This window comes from Siphateles boraxobius, unplaced genomic scaffold (genome assembly GCF_051911475.1).
Source record: "Siphateles boraxobius isolate OS27281-9 unplaced genomic scaffold, OSU_SipBor_1 10, whole genome shotgun sequence".
NCBI classification, from domain to species: domain Eukaryota; kingdom Metazoa; phylum Chordata; class Actinopteri; order Cypriniformes; family Leuciscidae; genus Siphateles; species Siphateles boraxobius.
In genome coordinates this window covers 767,501-786,246 of record NW_027508700.1, presented here as the reverse complement: position 1 = coordinate 786,246, position 18,746 = coordinate 767,501, and the positions used below count along the sequence as shown (strand labels likewise).

Here is an 18,746-nt window from a genome sequence, read left to right as displayed (position 1 = left end):
TTACAATTTCATGAACACTTCCTGTGTCATAGATGATGTCACTGTGTCAGAGTGGAAAAAAAGATTATTTGCTCGTACCTGTTGACTCCTGAACAAACTCTGGTAGCTGTTAAATTCATCAGAAAACATTGATTAGTGCAACTGGATTTTATTAGGATTCAGTATATTTGAATTACTTGAATTACAATGCGACAGTCAAAAAGATTAAAAGAAAGTAATAAAAGTAGAAAGTTAACTAACAAAACTTGTTCAGATTAGTTGACTGATTCATTATTTCTGTTTGACTATAAAGATACAGTGAGTCATTCCTAGGTTCCCAAATCCTATAATCCCTAGATATATAGAACAAATAATTACATGACAAAGGGTCCTATGTCCCGAGGGTTGGGGTTCAGCTAACTAAGGAACATGGAACCCTGGGAACATTAAGCCCTCGGAAAGTTGTACCCTGGGAAAATAGCTATGCTCCTGATCACTGCAGTAGGCGACGACTAGTGAGTGACACTGAGTCTGGAGTCTCGCTTCACACAGTTTGGTCAATAACTCTTTCTGAACATCCAATGCTGGGCAAATCTTTTTCTGATTCTCTCTAACATATTAATCACAAAATCTACTAGTCTTGTAAACTACTCGCATGACCTTTTTGAAAGGTAGAGATATTAATAAATGGATTTGATTATATATTTAAGCTATTTATCTGTTTCAGTTTACTTGTACAACAGGCTACTCGCAATTAGCGTTGTGTGGAGCCGAGAACTGAAGGTTTGTAGGTCCATATTGTATAGGTTCGTGTAGTTGTTATTGTTCCTTTGGATGGGCTCTAGGGCTGCCCATAGATCTGTACGGACAACAGCTGTCAATATAACACACTCAATAGGGAGGAAATCTAAGAAAAGCTGGGCTTAGTGCTTATGGATGTTGGCTAGTGGAATAATGCAGGTTCAGTTCATCACAGTGTTCATTCAGACTCGATTAGACACAAAGTAGTGAAGATCAGAAAAATGCAAGGTGTACAAATACACTCACCATTCACAGGTGTGATCAGACACTGCAACAGAGGAAAAAAGGTAGAACAAAATAAAAGACAAAATGTAAAACAAGTTTTTTTAAAAATCTCTGTATGGTTTGAGTTTTGTGAAAACATTTTAAAGAGTGAGGCATAGAGAGGATTCCTGTAGGACTGAAAGAGGTCCATAAGGAAAACTGTGTTAAAAAACAATCTCTTACTGTTGGAGGTTCAGGAAGTGAGCAGCCTGTAAATAAGACACACACATTTGATCATTAATTCCATCAGAAATACTGAGAAACATGCTGATCTTCTAGTGAAGTCAACAGTGAGAGATGATGACGACACAGAGACTGAGACTCACCTGGCACTGCTTTCTGCTTGAGTTCTCCAGTTGTGTGGAAGACCAGAGTCTGCATGTCTGACGGCAGGAAAGGTAGAGCCTGAAACAGCCTCTCAAAACTGAGAAAGAAAAAAAGGATTAGAGGAGATCTCAGCACAAGAGACACCAGAGACTCAATAACATGACAGGAGAGGCTGAAGTACACTTACATCAGTGTGAGGGAGCTGCACTGTATTACGGTCTGTGGAAACGCAAACAGGCGTCAGTGTCTTCATCATATATCTGATTCATCAAACTCTGACTACAGCGTATTTAACCTACAATCACAACTCAGTCTGTTGTTTGGGTTGTTCTGATTCAGGGTCGTGTGACTCGTGTGTAACATTTAATTATCACAACATGTTTTCAAGAGTCTTTTGTCACCAGTTTTGAAAAGTCCTTTTGAATGTTGGATTAGACTGTAGGTCTCTTCCTCAAAACCTAATTTTCATTTGTAGAAAAATTAATTAAGGCGTCTACCCTGAATAAGGTCCGTTAGATGAAAATTTTCACAAAATTTGCCTCATTGTATTCTGGAATTGTTTCATGAGACATATAATCCTGTTATAATATTGGATGAGTCCTCATAGTTTTGCGGTCTACTGTTTGGAAATGACTTCATCACAATCACACCCATGATGCCCAAAATTGCCATCTGGATGGTCATCTCACTACGGTTTGAAGCAGAGCCATTGAAAACATCCCAGTAAGTTTTACCGTCTGTGGGAGTAAGAGCAGGTTTTGAAGAACATCAGGAAGTCCCCGATCCACAGGAGACTGTAGCAGATGATCAAACACTCTATTGATGACATCATTCTGTTGAAGGCCAGGAAGACCATTAACCATCAGTCCAACCATCTGCACTGGAGACAGATTGTCCAGCGTCTCCAACTAAAGACACACGGAAGAACAAGGAAGCAACACTGAGTGGAAAAGTCCTACAGATAAACGTTTGATGTTGGAGGTTATTTAACCTTCTTGTCATCTTTGTTCTTTGATTATATCACATGTGAAGATTCTTACGGGATCAAATTGTGCGTTGATGGAGAGCAGTTCTTCGAGAGACACAAAGTGAACAAACGAACCAAAGTTCTTCAGCAGCCACTCAGTACTGTTGTTGGCACTCGACAGACAGCCCGCATCTGACACACAACACACACAGTAGAATCACCTTCATGAACTCCAGAACCTCTACATGAGTGACATTCTGCCTGAAACCACTGCAAACCTCCACCTCACCTGTTGTGTTTCTACTGAGGAAGGGCAAGATGAAAAACTCCACCATGTTCCTTCCTTGCGTCTTATTGATAATCGGGAACTCTGCCAGACTGAGAAATGGTTGGAAATAATGTTGAACAAAGCATCTTATCAACTTATCAACGATAGTCTTGAGCTATTGTTGAGGAAATGTTTTTCTTACATGTGCTGGTAGGTTTGGCAGCTGAGGTTTTTGCTGCTAGTGCACAGCAGTAGGGATGGTGACACGAACGGTAACAACGGCTTCAGATATTGACCCAAAAACATGCTGATGAAAGTAACGTCACTCCATTGGTCAGGACTGATGCGCTCCAATCTCAGCTCCCCAATCACATCCAGCACTTGGGACACGACATCGCCTCTGATTGGCTGAGACTGATGATGTAATGAGGAGGAATTATTGCCATATTCCCAGTCAATCTTCCAAGTAACAATAGAGCAGAGTTGTACAAGGCTTATTTACCATATTTGCTGCCATGCTGGAAAAGATGCTGAGGGCTCCATCGAGAACATTGTTTGTTTTGGTGAAAAGCAACTTCCAGATCTCCTTGGAGTAACTGCTGCTGCTGGATAGTTGACACTTCAGAAGTCCAGCCAGGTTTTCAGCAGTGAAGCCTGTGAGCTACGAACACAAAGGATTTCATCAGTGGAGATCACAGTTCAGGAAATATCATGGTGATTCCAGAAACTGCTGCACATTTGCTCTCTGGAGGGACGTAGATTCCCAGAAAATCATCAATATCAGCTCCTTTTAACAGAGTTTTCTGCTTGTCGTCTTCTTACCGAAGAGCAAGCGTACTGTTGCAGGTCGATACTACAGGGGGCGCTCACGAGACCAGCGGACAGGAGAGTCTCATTACTGTGGAAGACATTACAATTTCATGAACACTTCCTGTGTCATAGATGATGTCACTGTGTCAGAGTGGAAAAAAAGAGTATTTGCTCGTACCTGTTGACTCCTGAACAAACTCTGGTAGCTGTTAAATTCATCAGAAAACATTGATTAGTGCAACTGGATTTTATTAGGATTCAGTATATTTGAATTACTTGAATTACAATGCGACAGTCAAAAAGATTAAAAGAAAGTAATAAAAGTAGAAAGTTAACTAACAAAACTTGTTCAGATTAGTTGACTGATTCATTATTTCTGTTTGACTATAAAGATACAGTGAGTCATTCCTAGGTTCCCAAATCCTATAATCCCTAGATATATAGAACAAATAATTACATGACAAAGGGTCCTATGTCCCGAGGGTTGGGGTTCAGCTAACTAAGGAACATGGAACCCTGGGAACATTAAGCCCTCGGAAAGTTGTACCCTGGGAAAATAGCTATGCTCCTGATCACTGCAGTAGGCGACGACTAGTGAGTGACACTGAGTCTGGAGTCTCGCTCAACACAGTTTGGTCAATAACTCTTTCTGGACATCCAATGCTGGGCAAATCTTTTTTTGATTCTCTCTAACATATAAATCACAAAATCTACTAGTCTTGTAAACTACTCGCATGACCTTTTTGAAAGGTAGAGACATTAATAAATGGATTTGATTATATATTTAAGCTATTTATCTGTTTCAGTTTACTTGTACAACAGGCTACTCGCAATTAGCGTTGTGTGGAGCCGAGAACTGAAGGTTTGTAGGTCCATATTGTATAGGTTTGTGTAGTTATTATTGTTCCTTTGGATGGGCTCTAGGGCTGCCCATAGATCTGTACAGACAACAGCTGTCAATATAACACACTCAATAGGGAGGAAATCTAAGAAAAGCTGGGCTTAGTGCTTATGGATGTTGGCTAGTGGAATAATGCAGGTTCAGTTCATCACAGTGTTCATTCAGACTCGATTAGACACAAAGTAGTGAAGATCAGAAAAATGCAAGGTGTACAAATACACTCACCATTCACAGGTGTGATCAGACACTGAAACAGAGGAAAAAAGGTAGAACAAATTAAAAGACAAAATGTAAAAAGTTTTTATTTTTTAATTTCTGTATGGTTTGAGTTTTGTGAAAACATTTTAAAGAGTGAGGCATAGAGAGGATTCCTGTAGGACTGAAAGAGGTCCATAAGGAAAACTGTGTTAAAAAACAATCTCTTACTGTTGGAGGTTCAGGAAGTGAGCAGCCTGTAAATAAGACACACACATCTGATCATTAATTCCATCAGAAATACTGAGAAACATGCTGATCTTCTAGTGAAGTCAACAGTGAGAGATGATGACGACACAGAGACTGAGACTCACCTGGCACTGCTTTCTGCTTGAGTTCTCCAGTTGTGTGGAAGACCAGAGTCTGCATGTCTGACGGCAGGAAAGGTAGAGCCTGAAACAGCCTCTCAAAACTGAGAAAGAAAAAAAGGATTAGAGGAGATCTCAGCACAAGAGACACCAGAGACTCAATAACATGACAGGAGAGGCTGAAGTACACTTACATCAGTGTGAGGGAGCTGCACTGTATTACGGTCTGTGGAAACACAAACAGGCGTCAGTGTCTTCATCATATATCTGATTCATCAAACTCTGACTACAGCGTATTTAACCTACAATCACAACTCAGTCTGTTGTTTGGGTTGTTCTGATTCAGGGTCGTGTGACTCGTGTGTATCGTTTAATTATCACAACATGTTTTCAAGAGTCTTTTGTAACCAGTTTTTAAAAGTCCTTTTGAATGTTGGATTAGACTGTAGGTCTCTTCCACAAAACCACATTTTCATTTGTAGAAAAATAAAATAAGGCGTCTACCCTGAATAAGGTCCGTTAGATGAAAATTTTCACAAAATTTGCCTCATTATATTCTGGGATTGTTTAATGAGACACATAGTTCTGTTATAATATTGGATGAGTTCCCATAATTTCACTGTCTACTGTTTGGAAATGACTTCTTCACAATCACACCCATGATGCCCAAAATTGCCATCTGGATGGTCATCTCAGTACGGTTTGAAGCAGAGCCATTGAAAACATCCGAGTAAGTTTTACCGTCTGTGGGAGGAAGCGCAGGTTTTGAAGAACATCAGGAAGTCCTCGATCCACAGGAGACACTAGCAGATGATCAAACACTCTATTGATGATGACTTCTTTCTGTGGAAGACCAGGTAGATCTACAACCATCAGTCCAACCATCTGCGCTGGAGACAGATTGTCCAGCGTCTCCAACTAAAGACACACGGAAGAACAAGGAAGCAACACTGAGTGGAAAAGTCCTACAGATAAACGTTTGATGTTGGAGGTTATTTAACCTTCTTGTCATCTTTGTTCTTTGATTATATCACATGTGAAGATTCTTACGGGATCAAATTGCGCGTTGATGGAGAGCAGTTCTTCGAGAGACACAAAGTGAATGAACGAACCAAAGTTCTTCAGCAGCCACTCAGTACTGTTGTTGGCACTCGACAGACAGCCCGCATCTGACACACAACACACACAGTAGAATCACCTTCATGAACTCCAGAACCTCTACATGAGTGACATTCTGCCTGAAACCACTGCAAACCTCCACCTCACCTGTTGTGTTTCTACTGAGGAAGGGCAAGATGAAAAACTCCACCATGTTCCTTCCTTGCGTCTTATTGATAATCGGGAACTCTGCCAGACTGAGAAATGGTTGGAAATAATGTTGAACAAAGCATCTTATCAACTTATCAACGATAGTCTTGAGCTATTGTTGAGGAAATGTTTTTCTTACATGTGCTGGTAGGTTTGGCAGCTGAGGTTTTTGCTGCTAGTGCACAGCAGTAGGGATGGTGACACGAATGGTAACAACGGCTTCAGATATTGACCCAACAACATGCTGATGAAAGTAACGTCACTCCATTGGTCAGGACTGATGCTCTCCAATCTCAGCTCCCCAATCACATCCAGCACTTGGAACACGACATCGCCTCTGATTGGCTGAGACTGATGATGTAATGAGGAGGAATTATTGTCATAATCCCAGTCAATCTTCCAGGTAACAATAGAGCAGAGTTGTACAAGGCTTATTTACCATATTTGCTGCCATGGTGGAAAAGATGCTGAGGGCTCCATCGAGAACATTGTTTGTTTTGGTGAAAAGCAACTTCCAGATCTCCTTGGAGTAACTGCTGCTGCTGGATAGTTGACACTTCAGAAGTCCAGCCAGGTTTTCAGCAGTGAAGCCTGTGAGCTACGAACACAAAGGATTTCATCAGTGGAGATCACAGTTCAGGAAATATCATGGTGATTCCAGAAACTGCTGCACATTTGCTCTCTGGAGGGACGTAGATTCCCAGAAAATCATCAATATCAGCTCCTTTTAACAGAGTTTTCTGCTTGTCGTCTTCTTACCGAAGAGCAAGCGTACTGTTGCAGGTCGATACTACAGGGGGCGCTCACGAGACCAGCGGACAGGAGAGTCTCATTACTGTGGGGTAGATAAACTCTTCTCATGAACTTGATTTACATGACATGAATTGTATTTTCATTTAGTAAAAAGTCTAAAATGAACACTACCTGCTGATTCCATAACAAATGTTGGTTTCTGTAAATGTAAAAGAAAAGGAAATTGAGAAAAACAGATAATAACAGATATATATATATATATTTTATAGTAATTTACAGCTTAATATTTCACTCACCATTGAATGGTGTTGAAATACACTGCAAAAGATATGACCACAAAACAATGATAGATTATGAATCACTTTTCATGTTTGTGTAAATATCAACCAATGAGATTAAAACTTGTGTTTCTTACCGTAACAAGTGGAGGAAAACAGCCTGTTAAAAAACACAACAGTAAAATTTTTAAAATGTTGTTTAGAAATAGGTGTGTCTGTGAATGCTGTAGGAATGGTGTGTGTCTTGAATCCTAACTATACTTTAGAAACTAAAATGTTGAAAAACCTCCTTAATATTTGAAAAAATATTGAGTTATTCTGCCATAATTAAAAAAACATTGTACGCACCAGGAGGTGCCATCTTTTCCAGCTGATTCACGTTGTCCTTGATGGGTTGCATCATGTGTGGAGGAACCTCAGCTTCATGCAGCCTCTGAACTCTGAGAGAAAGAGCAACTGTGTGAAACTGGGTCTCAACAGAAACAATTCAGTAACAGTTGTAGAAACATGTGAGCTTATGTATATTACTTACATCTGCTGGTGTGATGAGCACTCCAAACCCATCTGATATAAAAAAAATAACAAAAACAGGAAACAATTCAACTAACACCAAACCTTTTATATGTACTGCAATCTTTCCACAGATAGACAGTCTTTGGCAGAGATGGTCTTACCTCGCCAGCAAGTATGATGAGATATTTGAGCATCTCCAGTAGACCACGGTCTTCAGGAGAAACCAAGATATGATCAAATACAATGTTTATGATGACGCTTTTCTCTGGGAGACCTGCAAAATCCTCAACTATCAGTTCAGCTGTCTGTCTGGGGGAAAGAACCACCAGTGCATCTATCTGAAATACACAAAGAAAAGATTTTATTTACCAGACAAGCATTGAAGTACAGATCATGCATAAAAAAATGCAGAAATACAGTTCATCAATCACATAGAGTTGAATCTTTCTGTTGCAGAAACATAATAAAACAAGTTGAAATACAGTAGATGTTCTTGACAGTGGGAATGTGTGTAACTCACAGCGTTGAAGTCTTGGTTCAGCTGGTACATTTCCCTCAATGTTGCAAACTGTGAAAACTTGCCAAGATTCAGAGTAACCCAGATGCTGCTGTTCTCAGCAGGGCAGCCCCCTGAAAACATGTTGATAACATATTGTTATATATTGATTGATAGATTGATGGATGAACAGATGGATGAATGGACAGACGTACCTGAAACATTTTGTCGGCTCAGGAAGGAGAAGATGAAATACTTATAAACATTCTGGCCTCCTTCTGACATCAGGAACATGTTGTCACTGAGCTCTGAAATACTGAAAGTGATGAATGAAAGACAGGTGAGAGTGGAGGTCAGTTAAGAATAGAGGACTTCAAATGAGATCAATGTTTAGGTGAGAATGAGTGCCATGGACTTACAGTATCTGGAAGGTTTGGCAGCTGAACTCTTTGTGACTGAGGCACGTGAGATATTCTGGAGTTAGCGTGGAGAGCAGAGGCTTTAACTTGACCTGGAACCATAATCTAACAAACGACTCATCCTGCAAGTTGCTCATCGTGAAGGTGTCATCAACGATTTGGTCCAGGATGTCACTGAAGGGGGAACTCTGGGAACTGAAGTTCTAGGATAGTGGCAAGAAGCAACATGCAAGCAGAAATTAGGCTTAAACAATGCTCCTCCTTAAGAGCACTGACTGGTTTATACACGACTGATGTGAAATCTGGTGGTTCTTACAGTCATGGAGAGCTGCTGCAGTAGAGCGTTGAGGCTCTGGGAGAGATGCAGGAGAACATTCAAGAGCGTCTCCTCATTGAGCGTGAGGTTTGATCGAGCTGCACAGTGCAGGACAGTGGCCACATGTTCCACCAAGTCAGTCAGCTAGAGAGACATATACACACATTGTGTGAGATGCAATATGAAAACATATTTTCATCCCAGCAGAGAAGATACTTGGAATAATAAATTCTTTCAGCTTACCCCACATGTTCTATTATCAATAATGACTCTGCAGATGTCCTGACTTTCATTCTGGGCTCCAGATCCCATCCCTGTCTCGATGTAGCTAAAGAAAAGACCCCAAACCACATCAGAATGTTCTCATTACTCTATGAGAGGTGGTTTGTGGATAACTAAGACAACTCTAGCATGGAAAACTCACAACTGTTTATGGAAGACAGCCGTGAGGTTGGGGTGGATTTCTATCTGGTTGTCAGGAAGGAATCGCCGGAGCACAGGAGAAACCACATGTGTGAACCAGTCGTTAACGTTCATGGGGTCAAAAGTAACCAGGTCCACCTGCTCTTGGGTGGAATTCTGCTTGAAAGGAGCGGCGATCTCGGCGAGTGTCAGGTTTATCACGGCCTGCAAAAGTGTGGCGCTCCGCATGCCGCTCAAGTTTTGCTTCAGGAGGAGAGCAGATATAGACAGAAGAATTCCAAACTCAGGACATTGTGTTTAGGTTTGTAATGCTTTACTGAATGTGTGTGTGTGTGTGTGTGTGTGTGTGTGTGTGTGTGTGTGTGTGTGTGTGTGTGTGTGTGTGTGTGTGTGTGTGTGTGTGTGTGTGTGTGTGTGTGTGTGTGTGTGTGTCGTTACCTGCTGTGTCAAGGACACAAATTCTCTCACAAAACTCCCGACAGGTCTAAATGCCGTCATGAAACCATTCAGTGCCTGTAACCACACATCAGATATTCTAAATTAATCATTCAATATCTCAATAGATCAGCATATTTGGGTCACTTTACTAGTTAAACATCTAGTGCTTTTAAAGTACTGCAACAGATTTATTCATCTACATCCATGAGACTGTGATTGATGTCTTTCTTGCCTGTCCCAGGGGGTCTTGTGGTGAAGAGGATGGAACAGTGCTCATATAATATGTTTTGCTGTTATTTGAAGTCCAAGGATCCTCAGAGGGCATCAGAGAGGATTGCAGACTCTGAAACACCAGGCCAAGGGAGCTGTCAGTCAAGCCCACCACCTCTGGATGAAGGAGAAGCTCTGCCTTCTGTTCTGGACTCAAGAGATGCAAAACCTCCAGCTGGAAAGACAGGGAAGAACCTCAGAATATCTCCAGGCCATCGACATAGTATTGAAGTGAAATGGGGCAATCAAATGACCCTCAGGAGAGCATCAGATGCAGGAGGGAGTGTTCCTACCCCGCTGAAGAGCATGTTGATGGACGTGAAGTCTCGCACTTGAGCCACGACAGCGAACGAGCCAAAGTTTTTCATCAGCCAGTCTTCAGTGCTGTCCTCTGGATCTACACAACCTACAACAACATACAACCAAACATGGGCAAAACCTTCACAGAACAAAAACAACATGACCTGACGAACAACTCTTTATCCTAACGTAGAAGTGTTACAGTACCTGAGGATGTGTTCCTAGAGAGGAATGGGTACATGAAGAAAGAATAGATCCACTTCTGTCTCCCTGGATCCAGACCGGAGAAATGCTGACTCAACTCCTTGACACTAAATACACACAACAATACACACACAGACACCAGAACCCACAAACAGTCATTTACACACACGTGCACAATGAAATGAAGTCATTAGTTGCATTCCATTAGTGCTCATGTGTGTCGTACACAGTCTGGTAGGCGCTGCAGCTGAAGTTCCTGTTGCTGAGACATGTGAGGAAGTTTCTGGAGATGGTCGACAGCAGAGGAGTGAGCTTGATGTCCAGCCACGCTCGGATCATGTGATCCTCGTTCCAGCTGACACCTCCCGACAGATCCAAGACTGGAACCCCGGTCACACTGGAGCGCTGTGAGACAGACCGTGTCACAGCAGAACCACAGCAGTGAAGGCTCATGGGATATGTGTGTCTGTGTGTTCTGGCGTACCATGAATGAGTAGACATCCAGAGCAGCGCTGATGAGGCCCTTCAGATTCATGATGTGGTCTGCGTCAGGCTCTGATGGGACGCCGGCACACGTCAGGAATCTCTGTGTGGGACCGTCCATCTGAGGCGACAGAAACAGTAATGATTGAGAACATGAGTTTAGAACAGTTCAGTTCTCGATAACACTGATGACGTGGACAGGATTTCTTTAAGACTGTTGCTATCTTCCCCAAGGTGTGTACACCTCTATTGTTGTTCAATCAGCTACTGTGTTACAGAGAAAGCTGTCTTTCCATCAGAGCGACGGTCTCATCGAGGACTACATGGGACACTGTTGTGCTGGTTTATATAGTCCACCAGGAAACAAAGTTCCCAGTTGCAACAACAAGCAATTTTGATGAAGAACTAGTGCTCCATTTTTCTTGTGGCTGCTCATTTCTAGTTTATGTGCATGAGGAGGACAGCACTTTCCACTCCAGGGAAAGCTAGTCCAAGAGGAGGAAGGCATCAAGTCCTTCCAGAGTCCCAGGGATGACCATGTGGCGGTTGTCTCTGGCAGTCCCTGTCCTGATCCCTGTAATTATTTATCCCTGCCCTGGTTCCGTGTGTTTCCTACTCTGCCTGTGGTGACCACACGATCTCCGAAGCCAAGGGTTCCTGTCACGACCCACTGGGTTCATGTTTCTGGCCGCTAAGCTCTGGCCTGTCTCAGGGCTTGAACACAGACATAAATCATCTCAGCTGACTAACCGGAGGACTAAAGCTCGTGGTTATCTATGCACTCAATATTCCTCTTGGTTTGGGCTCAAAGGCCCTCAGTCTCATGCCTTCTCGGATTTCCCTTTATATCATACTGTACCAAATTCAACAGAATCTGTAATTCATGTTTCATATATTGCTGACATGTTGGACAGGAGTAGCTACTCTAGATGGGTTTAAAGTCTATAACACGTTCCATAGACTTTCCCTAGTGACTGTTAGGGTTGGTGAGGTTTCAGTCTTGTTTTTGTCTAGGGCACCTTTATTTTAAAAGAGTCATCATGTTCCCTTTGGTTTCATGTTTCTGTCTGGAGTTTTGTTGTCTAATCAGTCTGATTGTGTCTATCTCCAGTGTTTGTCTGTTCTTACATGTATCTTGTTGATGGTTTTGGTGAGTTTTTGTAGATCCTCTGAGATCCTTGATTCTTTGATTGAGTCATTTTAGTTATTTTAATGTTAGAAATCTGCAGTTGAGTTTAATATGTTGCTTTGTTCATGTTACATAACTGCTTAGTTCATGGTGAGATAGTGTGTTTAGCTGCTGACTTACCAAAACAAACAAAATTCTCTAACAAGGAACAATCTAAAAATAGATTGTGTGTGTGTGTGTGTGTGTGTGTGTGTGTGTGTGTGTGTGTGTGTGTGTGTGTGTGTGTGTGTGTGTGTGTGTGTGTGTGTGTGTGTGTGTGTGTGTGTGTGTGTGTGTGTGTGTGAACTCACATCAGTGCATTGTTCTGCTGTAAGTCCTCCACTCGCTCCACAGGTTTTACTGTGAATAATGATAAGGAGGTTAACAGAAAGAAATGGGAGAGTGAATGAAAAGTGAGCGATAGGTCACCGTGATTAACAAAAGCAAGAAATGTTAAAGTCATTTCACAACATCAACATAAAACACAGGAAAGACTGCATTCTGGATGGGTTCTTTTGTCCCAAAAGTTTCTATAGGTTATATAATGGGCAGATTTGAAGAGTTTCACTCACGTCTGCACTGCTGAACTTATGCTGGCTGAAAACAGAAAGACAGACAGAGAGATCATGTACAGTTCAGCTGGTCATCATGGTAAACTACAGTCGGATGGAGAGATCACTGCATCTGACCTGCATTTCACATGCCTACTGTAATATTAATACAAGTAATATTGAGTCTGTATGATTTTACTCTGTGAGAAGAAAGAGAGCTATAGAGGAAGTGACTTGACTGAGAAAATTAAACATTCATTATACATAAATATTTGAATGACACCATTGGCCAATCACAATCAAGTCATCCTGTACATTTTATAACGCAGTCATGACATGAACATTATGCATCTCTTTAATTAGTGTGTCGTTTTAATCAATCAGTAAATCATAAATGATGATTGTGGACTCACCGAAAGCCATCACTCCCACATACAGGAGTGGGAAAATAAGAGGCGTTCTCATGAGGACAGTTCTTCTTCTCTTAAGACGTTCATGTGAAATATATTAAACTCTGAGAGAAACAAACAAAGTGATAGATTAATGTAACGCTCATTACTGACCCTCAAATGATTGCTGAATTTAATTACTGAAGACAAGAGTTTCATTAGTCATCACAATCATGAAAGATTTTACAGGTATTTGAAGGGACAACAACAACAAACAACCCTGAACTGACACACACACACACACACACACACACACACACACACACACACACACACACACACACACACACACACACACACACACACACACACACGGTATATTAATGGATACAGTCCCTGTCAAAGTTTGAAACATTTAAAAAAAATGTTTCTGAAAGAGTCTCTTCTGCTCACCAAATTGATCAAAATATCAATAAAAACAGTGAAATATTATTACAATGTTAAACTAACAACTCTATATGCTCATATTAACTCTGACATGCTGATTTGATACTCAAGAAACATTTATGATTATTAACAATGTTGAAAACAGTTTTTGCTATTTGACATTTTTCTGGAATTTTTTCTCTTTTAATTATTTTAACTGTTTTAATTGTTTCTTGCTTTTTTTGTGATTATTTTAATTCCTTTCTGTGTAAAGCCATATTGTGAATTACCATAGTGTATGAAATATATAAATATTAAATAAATATAAATAAACTTGCCTTGCCTAGGAAACAATGACATCATTCATACATTTGTGGTAAGATAAAAAAGGGGGGAGAAATTAATATTATACTAATACATATATTAGTTAATAATTAAACCTTCTAAGAATCAAAGAATCTTGAAAAATAAAATGTATGAGGGTTTCCAAAAAAAAACAAAAAATAGAAGCAGCTCAACTGTGTTCAACACTGATAATAATCATAAATGTGTCTTGATCATCAAATCATCATATTATAGTGATTTCTGAAGGATCATGTGACACTGAAGACTGGAGCTGTGTGTGTTGTGTGTGTTGTAATCTGGAGCTGTGTGTGTTGTAATCTGGAGCTGTGTGTGTTGTGTGTGTTGTAATCTGGGGCTGTGTGTGTTGTGTGTGTTGTAATCTGGGGCTGTGTGTGTTGTGTGTGTTATAATCTGGGGCTGTGTGTGTTGTAATCTGGGGCTGTGTGTGTTGTGTGTGTTGTAATCTGGAGCTGTGTGTGTTGTGTGTGTTGTAATCTGGGGCTGTGTGTGTTGTGTGTGTTGTAATCTGGAGCTGTGTGTGTTGTGTGTGTTGTAATCTGGGGCTGTGTGTGTTGTGTGTGTTGTAATCTGGAGCTGTGTGTGTTGTGTGTGTTGTAATCTGGAGCTGTGTGTGTTGTGTGTGTTGTAATCTGGAGCTGTGTGTGTTGTGTGTGTTGTGTGTGTTGTAATCTGGAGCTGTGTGTGTTGTGTGTGTTGTAATCTGGAGCTGTGTGTGTTGTGTGTGTTGTAATCTGGAGCTGTGTGTGTTGTGTGTGTTGTAATCTGGGGCTGTGTGTGTTGTAATCTGGGGCTGTGTGTGTTGTGTGTGTTGTAATCTGGAGCTGTGTGTGTTGTGTGTGTTGTAATCTGGGGCTGTGTGTGTTGTGTGTGTTGTAATCTGGAGCTGTGTGTGTTGTGTGTGTTGTAATCTGGGGCTGTGTGTGTTGTGTGTGTTGTAATCTGGAGCTGTGTGTGTTGTGTGTGTTGTAATCTGGAGCTGTGTGTGTTGTGTGTGTTGTAATCTGGAGCTGTGTGTGTTGTGTGTGTTGTGTGTGTTGTAATCTGGAGCTGTGTGTGTTGTGTGTGTTGTAATCTGGAGCTGTGTGTGTTGTGTGTGTTATAATCTGGGGCTGTGTGTGTTGTGTGTGTTGTAATCTGGAGCTGTGTGTGTTGTAATCTGGGGCTGTGTGTGTTGTGTGTGTTGTAATCTGGGGCTGTGTGTGTTGTGTGTGTTGTAATCTGGAGCTGTGTGTGCTGTGTGTGTTGTAATCTGGGGCTGTGTGTGTTGTGTGTGTTGTAATCTGGAGCTGTGTGTGTTGTAATCTGGGGCTGTGTGTGTTGTGTGTGTTGTAATCTGGGGCTGTGTGTGTTGTGTGTGTTATAATCTGGGGCTGTGTGTGTTGTAATCTGGGGCTGTGTGTGTTGTGTGTGTTGTAATCTGGAGCTGTGTGTGTTGTGTGTGTTGTAATCTGGGGCTGTGTGTGTTGTGTGTGTTGTAATCTGGAGCTGTGTGTGTTGTGTGTGTTGTAATCTGGGGCTGTGTGTGTTGTGTGTGTTGTAATCTGGAGCTGTGTGTGTTGTGTGTGTTGTAATCTGGAGCTGTGTGTGTTGTGTGTGTTGTAATCTGGAGCTGTGTGTGTTGTGTGTGTTGTGTGTGTTGTAATCTGGAGCTGTGTGTGTTGTGTGTGTTGTAATCTGGAGCTGTGTGTGTTGTGTGTGTTATAATCTGGGGCTGTGTGTGTTGTGTGTGTTGTAATCTGGAGCTGTGTGTGTTGTAATCTGGGGCTGTGTGTGTTGTGTGTGTTGTAATCTGGGGCTGTGTGTGTTGTGTGTGTTGTAATCTGGAGCTGTGTGTGTTGTAATCTGGAGCTGTGTGTGTTGTGTGTGTTGTAATCTGGAGCTGTGTGTGTTGTGTGTGTTGTAATCTGGAGCTGTGTGTGTTGTGTGTGTTGTAATCTGGAGCTGTGTGTGTTGTGTGTGTTGTAATCTGGAGCTGTGTGTGTTGTAATCTGGAGCTGTGTGTGTTGTGTGTGTTGTAATCTGGAGCTGTGTGTGTTGTGTGTGTTGTAATCTGGAGCTGTGTGTGTTGTGTGTGTTGTAATCTGGAGCTGTGTGTGTTGTGTGTGTTATAATCTGGAGCTGTGTGTGCTGTGTGTGTTGTAATCTGGGGCTGTGTGTGTTGTGTGTGTTGTAATCTGGAGCTGTGTGTGTTGTGTGTTGTAATCTGGAGCTGTGTGTGTTGTGTGTGTTGTAATCTGGAGCTGTGTGTGTTGTGTGTGTTGTAATCTGGAGCTGTGTGTGTTGTGTGTGTTGTAATCTGGAGCTGTGTGTGTTGTGTGTGTTGTAATCTGGAGCTGTGTGTGTTGTGTGTGTTGTAATCTGGAGCTGTGTGTGTTGTGTGTGTGTTGTAATCTGGGGCTGTGTGTGTTGTGTGTGTTGTGTGTGTTATAATCTGGGGCTGTGTGTGTTGTGTGTGTTGTAATCTGGAGCTGTGTGTGTTGTGTGTGTTGTAATCTGGAGCTGTGTGTGTTGTGTGTGTTATAATCTGGAGCTGTGTGTGTTGTGTGTGTTATAATCTGGAGCTGTGTGTGTTGTAATCTGGAGCTGTGTGTGTTGTGTGTGTTGTAATCTGGAGCTGTGTGTGTTGTGTGTGTTGTAATCTGGGGCTGTGTGTGTTGTGTGTGTTGTAATCTGGGGCTGTGTGTGTTGTGTGTGTTGTAATCTGGAGCTGTGTGTGTTGTTATCTGGAGCGGTGTCTGTTGTGTGTGTTGTAATCTGGAGCTGTGTGTGTTGTGTGTGTTGTAATCTGGAGCTGTGTGTGTTGTGTGTGTTGTAATCTGGAGCTGTGTGTGTTGTGTGTGTTGCAATCTGGAGCTGTGTGTGTTGTGTGTGTTGTAATCTGGAGCTGTGTGTGTTGTGTGTGTTGTAATCTGGAGCTGTGTGTGTTGTGTGTGTTGTAATCTGGAGCTGTATGTGTTGTGTGTGTTGTAATCTGGAGCTGTGTGTGTTGTGTGTGTTGTAATCTGGAGCTGTGTGTGTTGTGTGTGTTGTAATCTGGGGCTGTGTGTGTTGTGTGTGTTGTAATCTGGAGCTGTGTGTGTTGTGTGTGTTGTAATCTGGAGCTGTGTGTGTTGTAATCTGGAGCTGTGTGTGTTGTGTGTGTTGTAATCTGGAGCTGTGTGTGTTGTGTGTGTTGTAATCTGGAGCTGTGTGTGTTGTGTGTGTTGTAATCTGGAGCTGTGTGTGTTGTGTGTGTTGTAATCTGGGGCTGTGTGTGTTGTGTGTGTTGTAATCTGGAGCTGTGTGTGTTGTGTGTGTTGTAATCTGGAGCTGTGTGTGTTGTAATCTGGAGCTGTGTGTGTTGTGTGTGTTGTAATCTGGAGCTGTGTGTGTTGTGTGTGTTGTAATCTGGAGCTGTGTGTGTTGTGTGTGTTGTAATCTGGAGCTGTGTGTGTTGTGTGTGTTGTAATCTGGAGCTGTGTGTGTTGTGTGTGTTGTAATCTGGAGCTGTTTGTGTTGTGTTTGTTGTAATCTGGAGCTGTGTGTGTTGTGTGTGTTGTAATCTGGAGCTGTGTGTGTTGTAATCTGGAGCTGTGTGTGTTGTGTGTGTTGTAATCTGGAGCTGTGTGTGTTGTGTGTGTTGTAATCTGGAGCTGTTTGTGTTGTGTGTGTTGTAATCTGGAGCTGTGTGTGTTGTGTGTGTTGTAATCTGGAGCTGTTTGTGTTGTGTTTGTTGTAATCTGGAGCTGTGTGTGTTGTGTGTGTTGTAATCTGGAGCTGTGTGTGTTGTAATCTGGAGCTGTGTGTGTTGTGTGTGTTGTAATCTGGAGCTGTGTGTGTTGTGTGTGTTGTAATCTGGGGCTGTGTGTATTGTGTGTTGTAATCTGGGGCTGTGTGTGTTGTGTGTGTTGTAATCTGGAGCTGTGTGTGTTGTGTGTGTTGTAATCTGGAGCTGTGTGTGTTGTGTGTGTTGTAATCTGGAGCTGTGTGTGTTGTGTGTGTTGTAATCTGGAGCTGTGTGTGTTGTGTGTGTTGTAATCTGGAGCTGTGTGTGTTGTGTGTGTTGTGTGTGTTGTAATCTGGAGCTGTGTGTGTTGTGTGTGTTGTAATCTGGAGCTGTGTGTTGTGTGTGTTGTAATCTGGAGCTGTGTGTTTGTGTGTTGTAATCTGGAGCTGTGTGTGTTGTGTGTGTTGTAATCTGGAGCTGTGTGTGTTGTGTGTGTTGTAATCTGGAGCTGTGTGTTGTGTGTGTTGTAATCTGGAGCTGTGTGTGTTGTGTGTGTTGTGTGTGTTGTAATCTGGAGCTGTGTGTGTTGTGTGTGTTGTAATCTGGAGCTGTGTGTGTTGTGTGTGTTGTAATCTGGAGCTGTGTGTGTTGTGTGTGTTGTAATCTGGAGCTGTGTGTGTTGTGTGTGTTGTAATCTGGAGCTGTGTGTTGTGTGTGTTGTAATCTGGAGCTGTGTGTGTTGTGTGTGTTGTGTGTGTTGTAATCTGGAGCTGTGTGTGTTGTGTGTGTTGTAATCTGGAGCTGTGTGTGTTGTGTGTGTTGTAATCTGGAGCTGTGTGTGTTGTGTGTGTTGTAATCTGGAGCTGTGTGTGTTGTGTGTGTTGTAATCTGGAGCTGTGTGTGTTGTGTGTGTTGTAATCTGGAGCTGTGTGTGTTGTGTGTGTTGTAATCTGGAGCTGTGTGTGTTGTGTGTGCTGTAATCTGGAGCTGTGTGTGTTGTGTGTGTTGTAATCTGGAGCTGTGTGTGTTGTGTGTGTTGTAATCTGGAGCTGTGTGTGT

At 42.0% G+C, this 18,746-nt stretch overlaps 3 protein-coding genes across 3 annotated transcripts in view; all 3 read right to left on the bottom strand.

Moving 5' to 3' along the window:
- The window catches only part of LOC143746265 (uncharacterized), a 45,963-nt gene extending 43,690 nt beyond the window's left edge, over positions 1 to 2,273 (bottom strand). The window contains exons 1-6 of the mRNA XM_077238068.1: positions 2,106 to 2,273; positions 1,559 to 1,590; positions 1,371 to 1,468; positions 1,228 to 1,253; positions 1,027 to 1,048; positions 79 to 106 (exon numbers count right to left, since the gene is read on the bottom strand). Coding sequence (XP_077094183.1) covers positions 79 to 106; positions 1,027 to 1,048; positions 1,228 to 1,253; positions 1,371 to 1,468; positions 1,559 to 1,590; positions 2,106 to 2,246 — 347 coding nt within the window. The 5' untranslated portion in view covers positions 2,247 to 2,273. The remainder of the gene's footprint in view (positions 1 to 78; positions 107 to 1,026; positions 1,049 to 1,227; positions 1,254 to 1,370; positions 1,469 to 1,558; positions 1,591 to 2,105) is intronic.
- A 96-nt stretch (positions 2,274 to 2,369) lies between these two features.
- On the bottom strand, positions 2,370 to 6,113 carry LOC143746088 (uncharacterized). Its single transcript, XM_077237821.1, has 13 exons — positions 6,103 to 6,113; positions 5,931 to 6,018; positions 5,622 to 5,798; positions 5,075 to 5,106; positions 4,887 to 4,984; positions 4,744 to 4,769; positions 4,543 to 4,564; positions 3,595 to 3,622; positions 3,429 to 3,504; positions 3,109 to 3,267; positions 2,809 to 3,020; positions 2,628 to 2,716; positions 2,370 to 2,530 (listed from the first exon to the last, which is right to left on the bottom strand). The coding sequence occupies exons 1-13, from the start codon at positions 6,111 to 6,113 to the stop codon at positions 2,370 to 2,372; spliced, it is 1,179 nt and encodes a 392-aa protein (XP_077093936.1).
- Positions 6,114 to 7,108: 995 nt separating this feature from the next.
- On the bottom strand, positions 7,109 to 13,317 carry LOC143746082 (uncharacterized). Its single transcript, XM_077237808.1, has 21 exons — positions 13,214 to 13,317; positions 12,822 to 12,846; positions 12,561 to 12,609; positions 11,083 to 11,202; positions 10,825 to 11,003; positions 10,602 to 10,705; positions 10,388 to 10,500; positions 10,057 to 10,269; positions 9,825 to 9,899; positions 9,388 to 9,629; positions 9,207 to 9,291; positions 8,964 to 9,107; positions 8,648 to 8,850; positions 8,444 to 8,544; positions 8,253 to 8,362; positions 7,894 to 8,070; positions 7,752 to 7,783; positions 7,568 to 7,659; positions 7,357 to 7,379; positions 7,238 to 7,259; positions 7,109 to 7,140 (listed from the first exon to the last, which is right to left on the bottom strand). The coding sequence occupies exons 1-21, from the start codon at positions 13,263 to 13,265 to the stop codon at positions 7,109 to 7,111; spliced, it is 2,193 nt and encodes a 730-aa protein (XP_077093923.1). The 5' UTR covers positions 13,266 to 13,317.
- Positions 13,318 to 18,746: the final 5,429 nt, after the last annotated feature.

Excerpts from the sequence above, each read along its gene's own strand:
- LOC143746088 (XM_077237821.1), bottom strand. Across the intron at positions 5,799-5,930 it reads TCAACGCGCAATTTGATCCC|TTGGAGACGCTGGACAATCT; the intron begins GTAAGAATCTTC and ends GTGTGTCTTTAG. Across the intron at positions 2,717-2,808 it reads TGCCAAACCTACCAGCACAT|TCTGGCAGAGTTCCCGATTA; the intron begins GTAAGAAAAACA and ends ACCATTTCTCAG.
- LOC143746082 (XM_077237808.1), bottom strand. The coding sequence starts at position 13,265 with ATGAGAACGCCTCTTATTTTCCCACTCCTGTATGTGGGAGTGATGGCT. Across the intron at positions 9,108-9,206 it reads TTGATAATAGAACATGTGGG|CTGACTGACTTGGTGGAACA; the intron begins GTAAGCTGAAAG and ends ATGTCTCTCTAG. Across the intron at positions 8,363-8,443 it reads GAGCCGACAAAATGTTTCAG|GGGGCTGCCCTGCTGAGAAC; the intron begins GTACGTCTGTCC and ends ACATGTTTTCAG.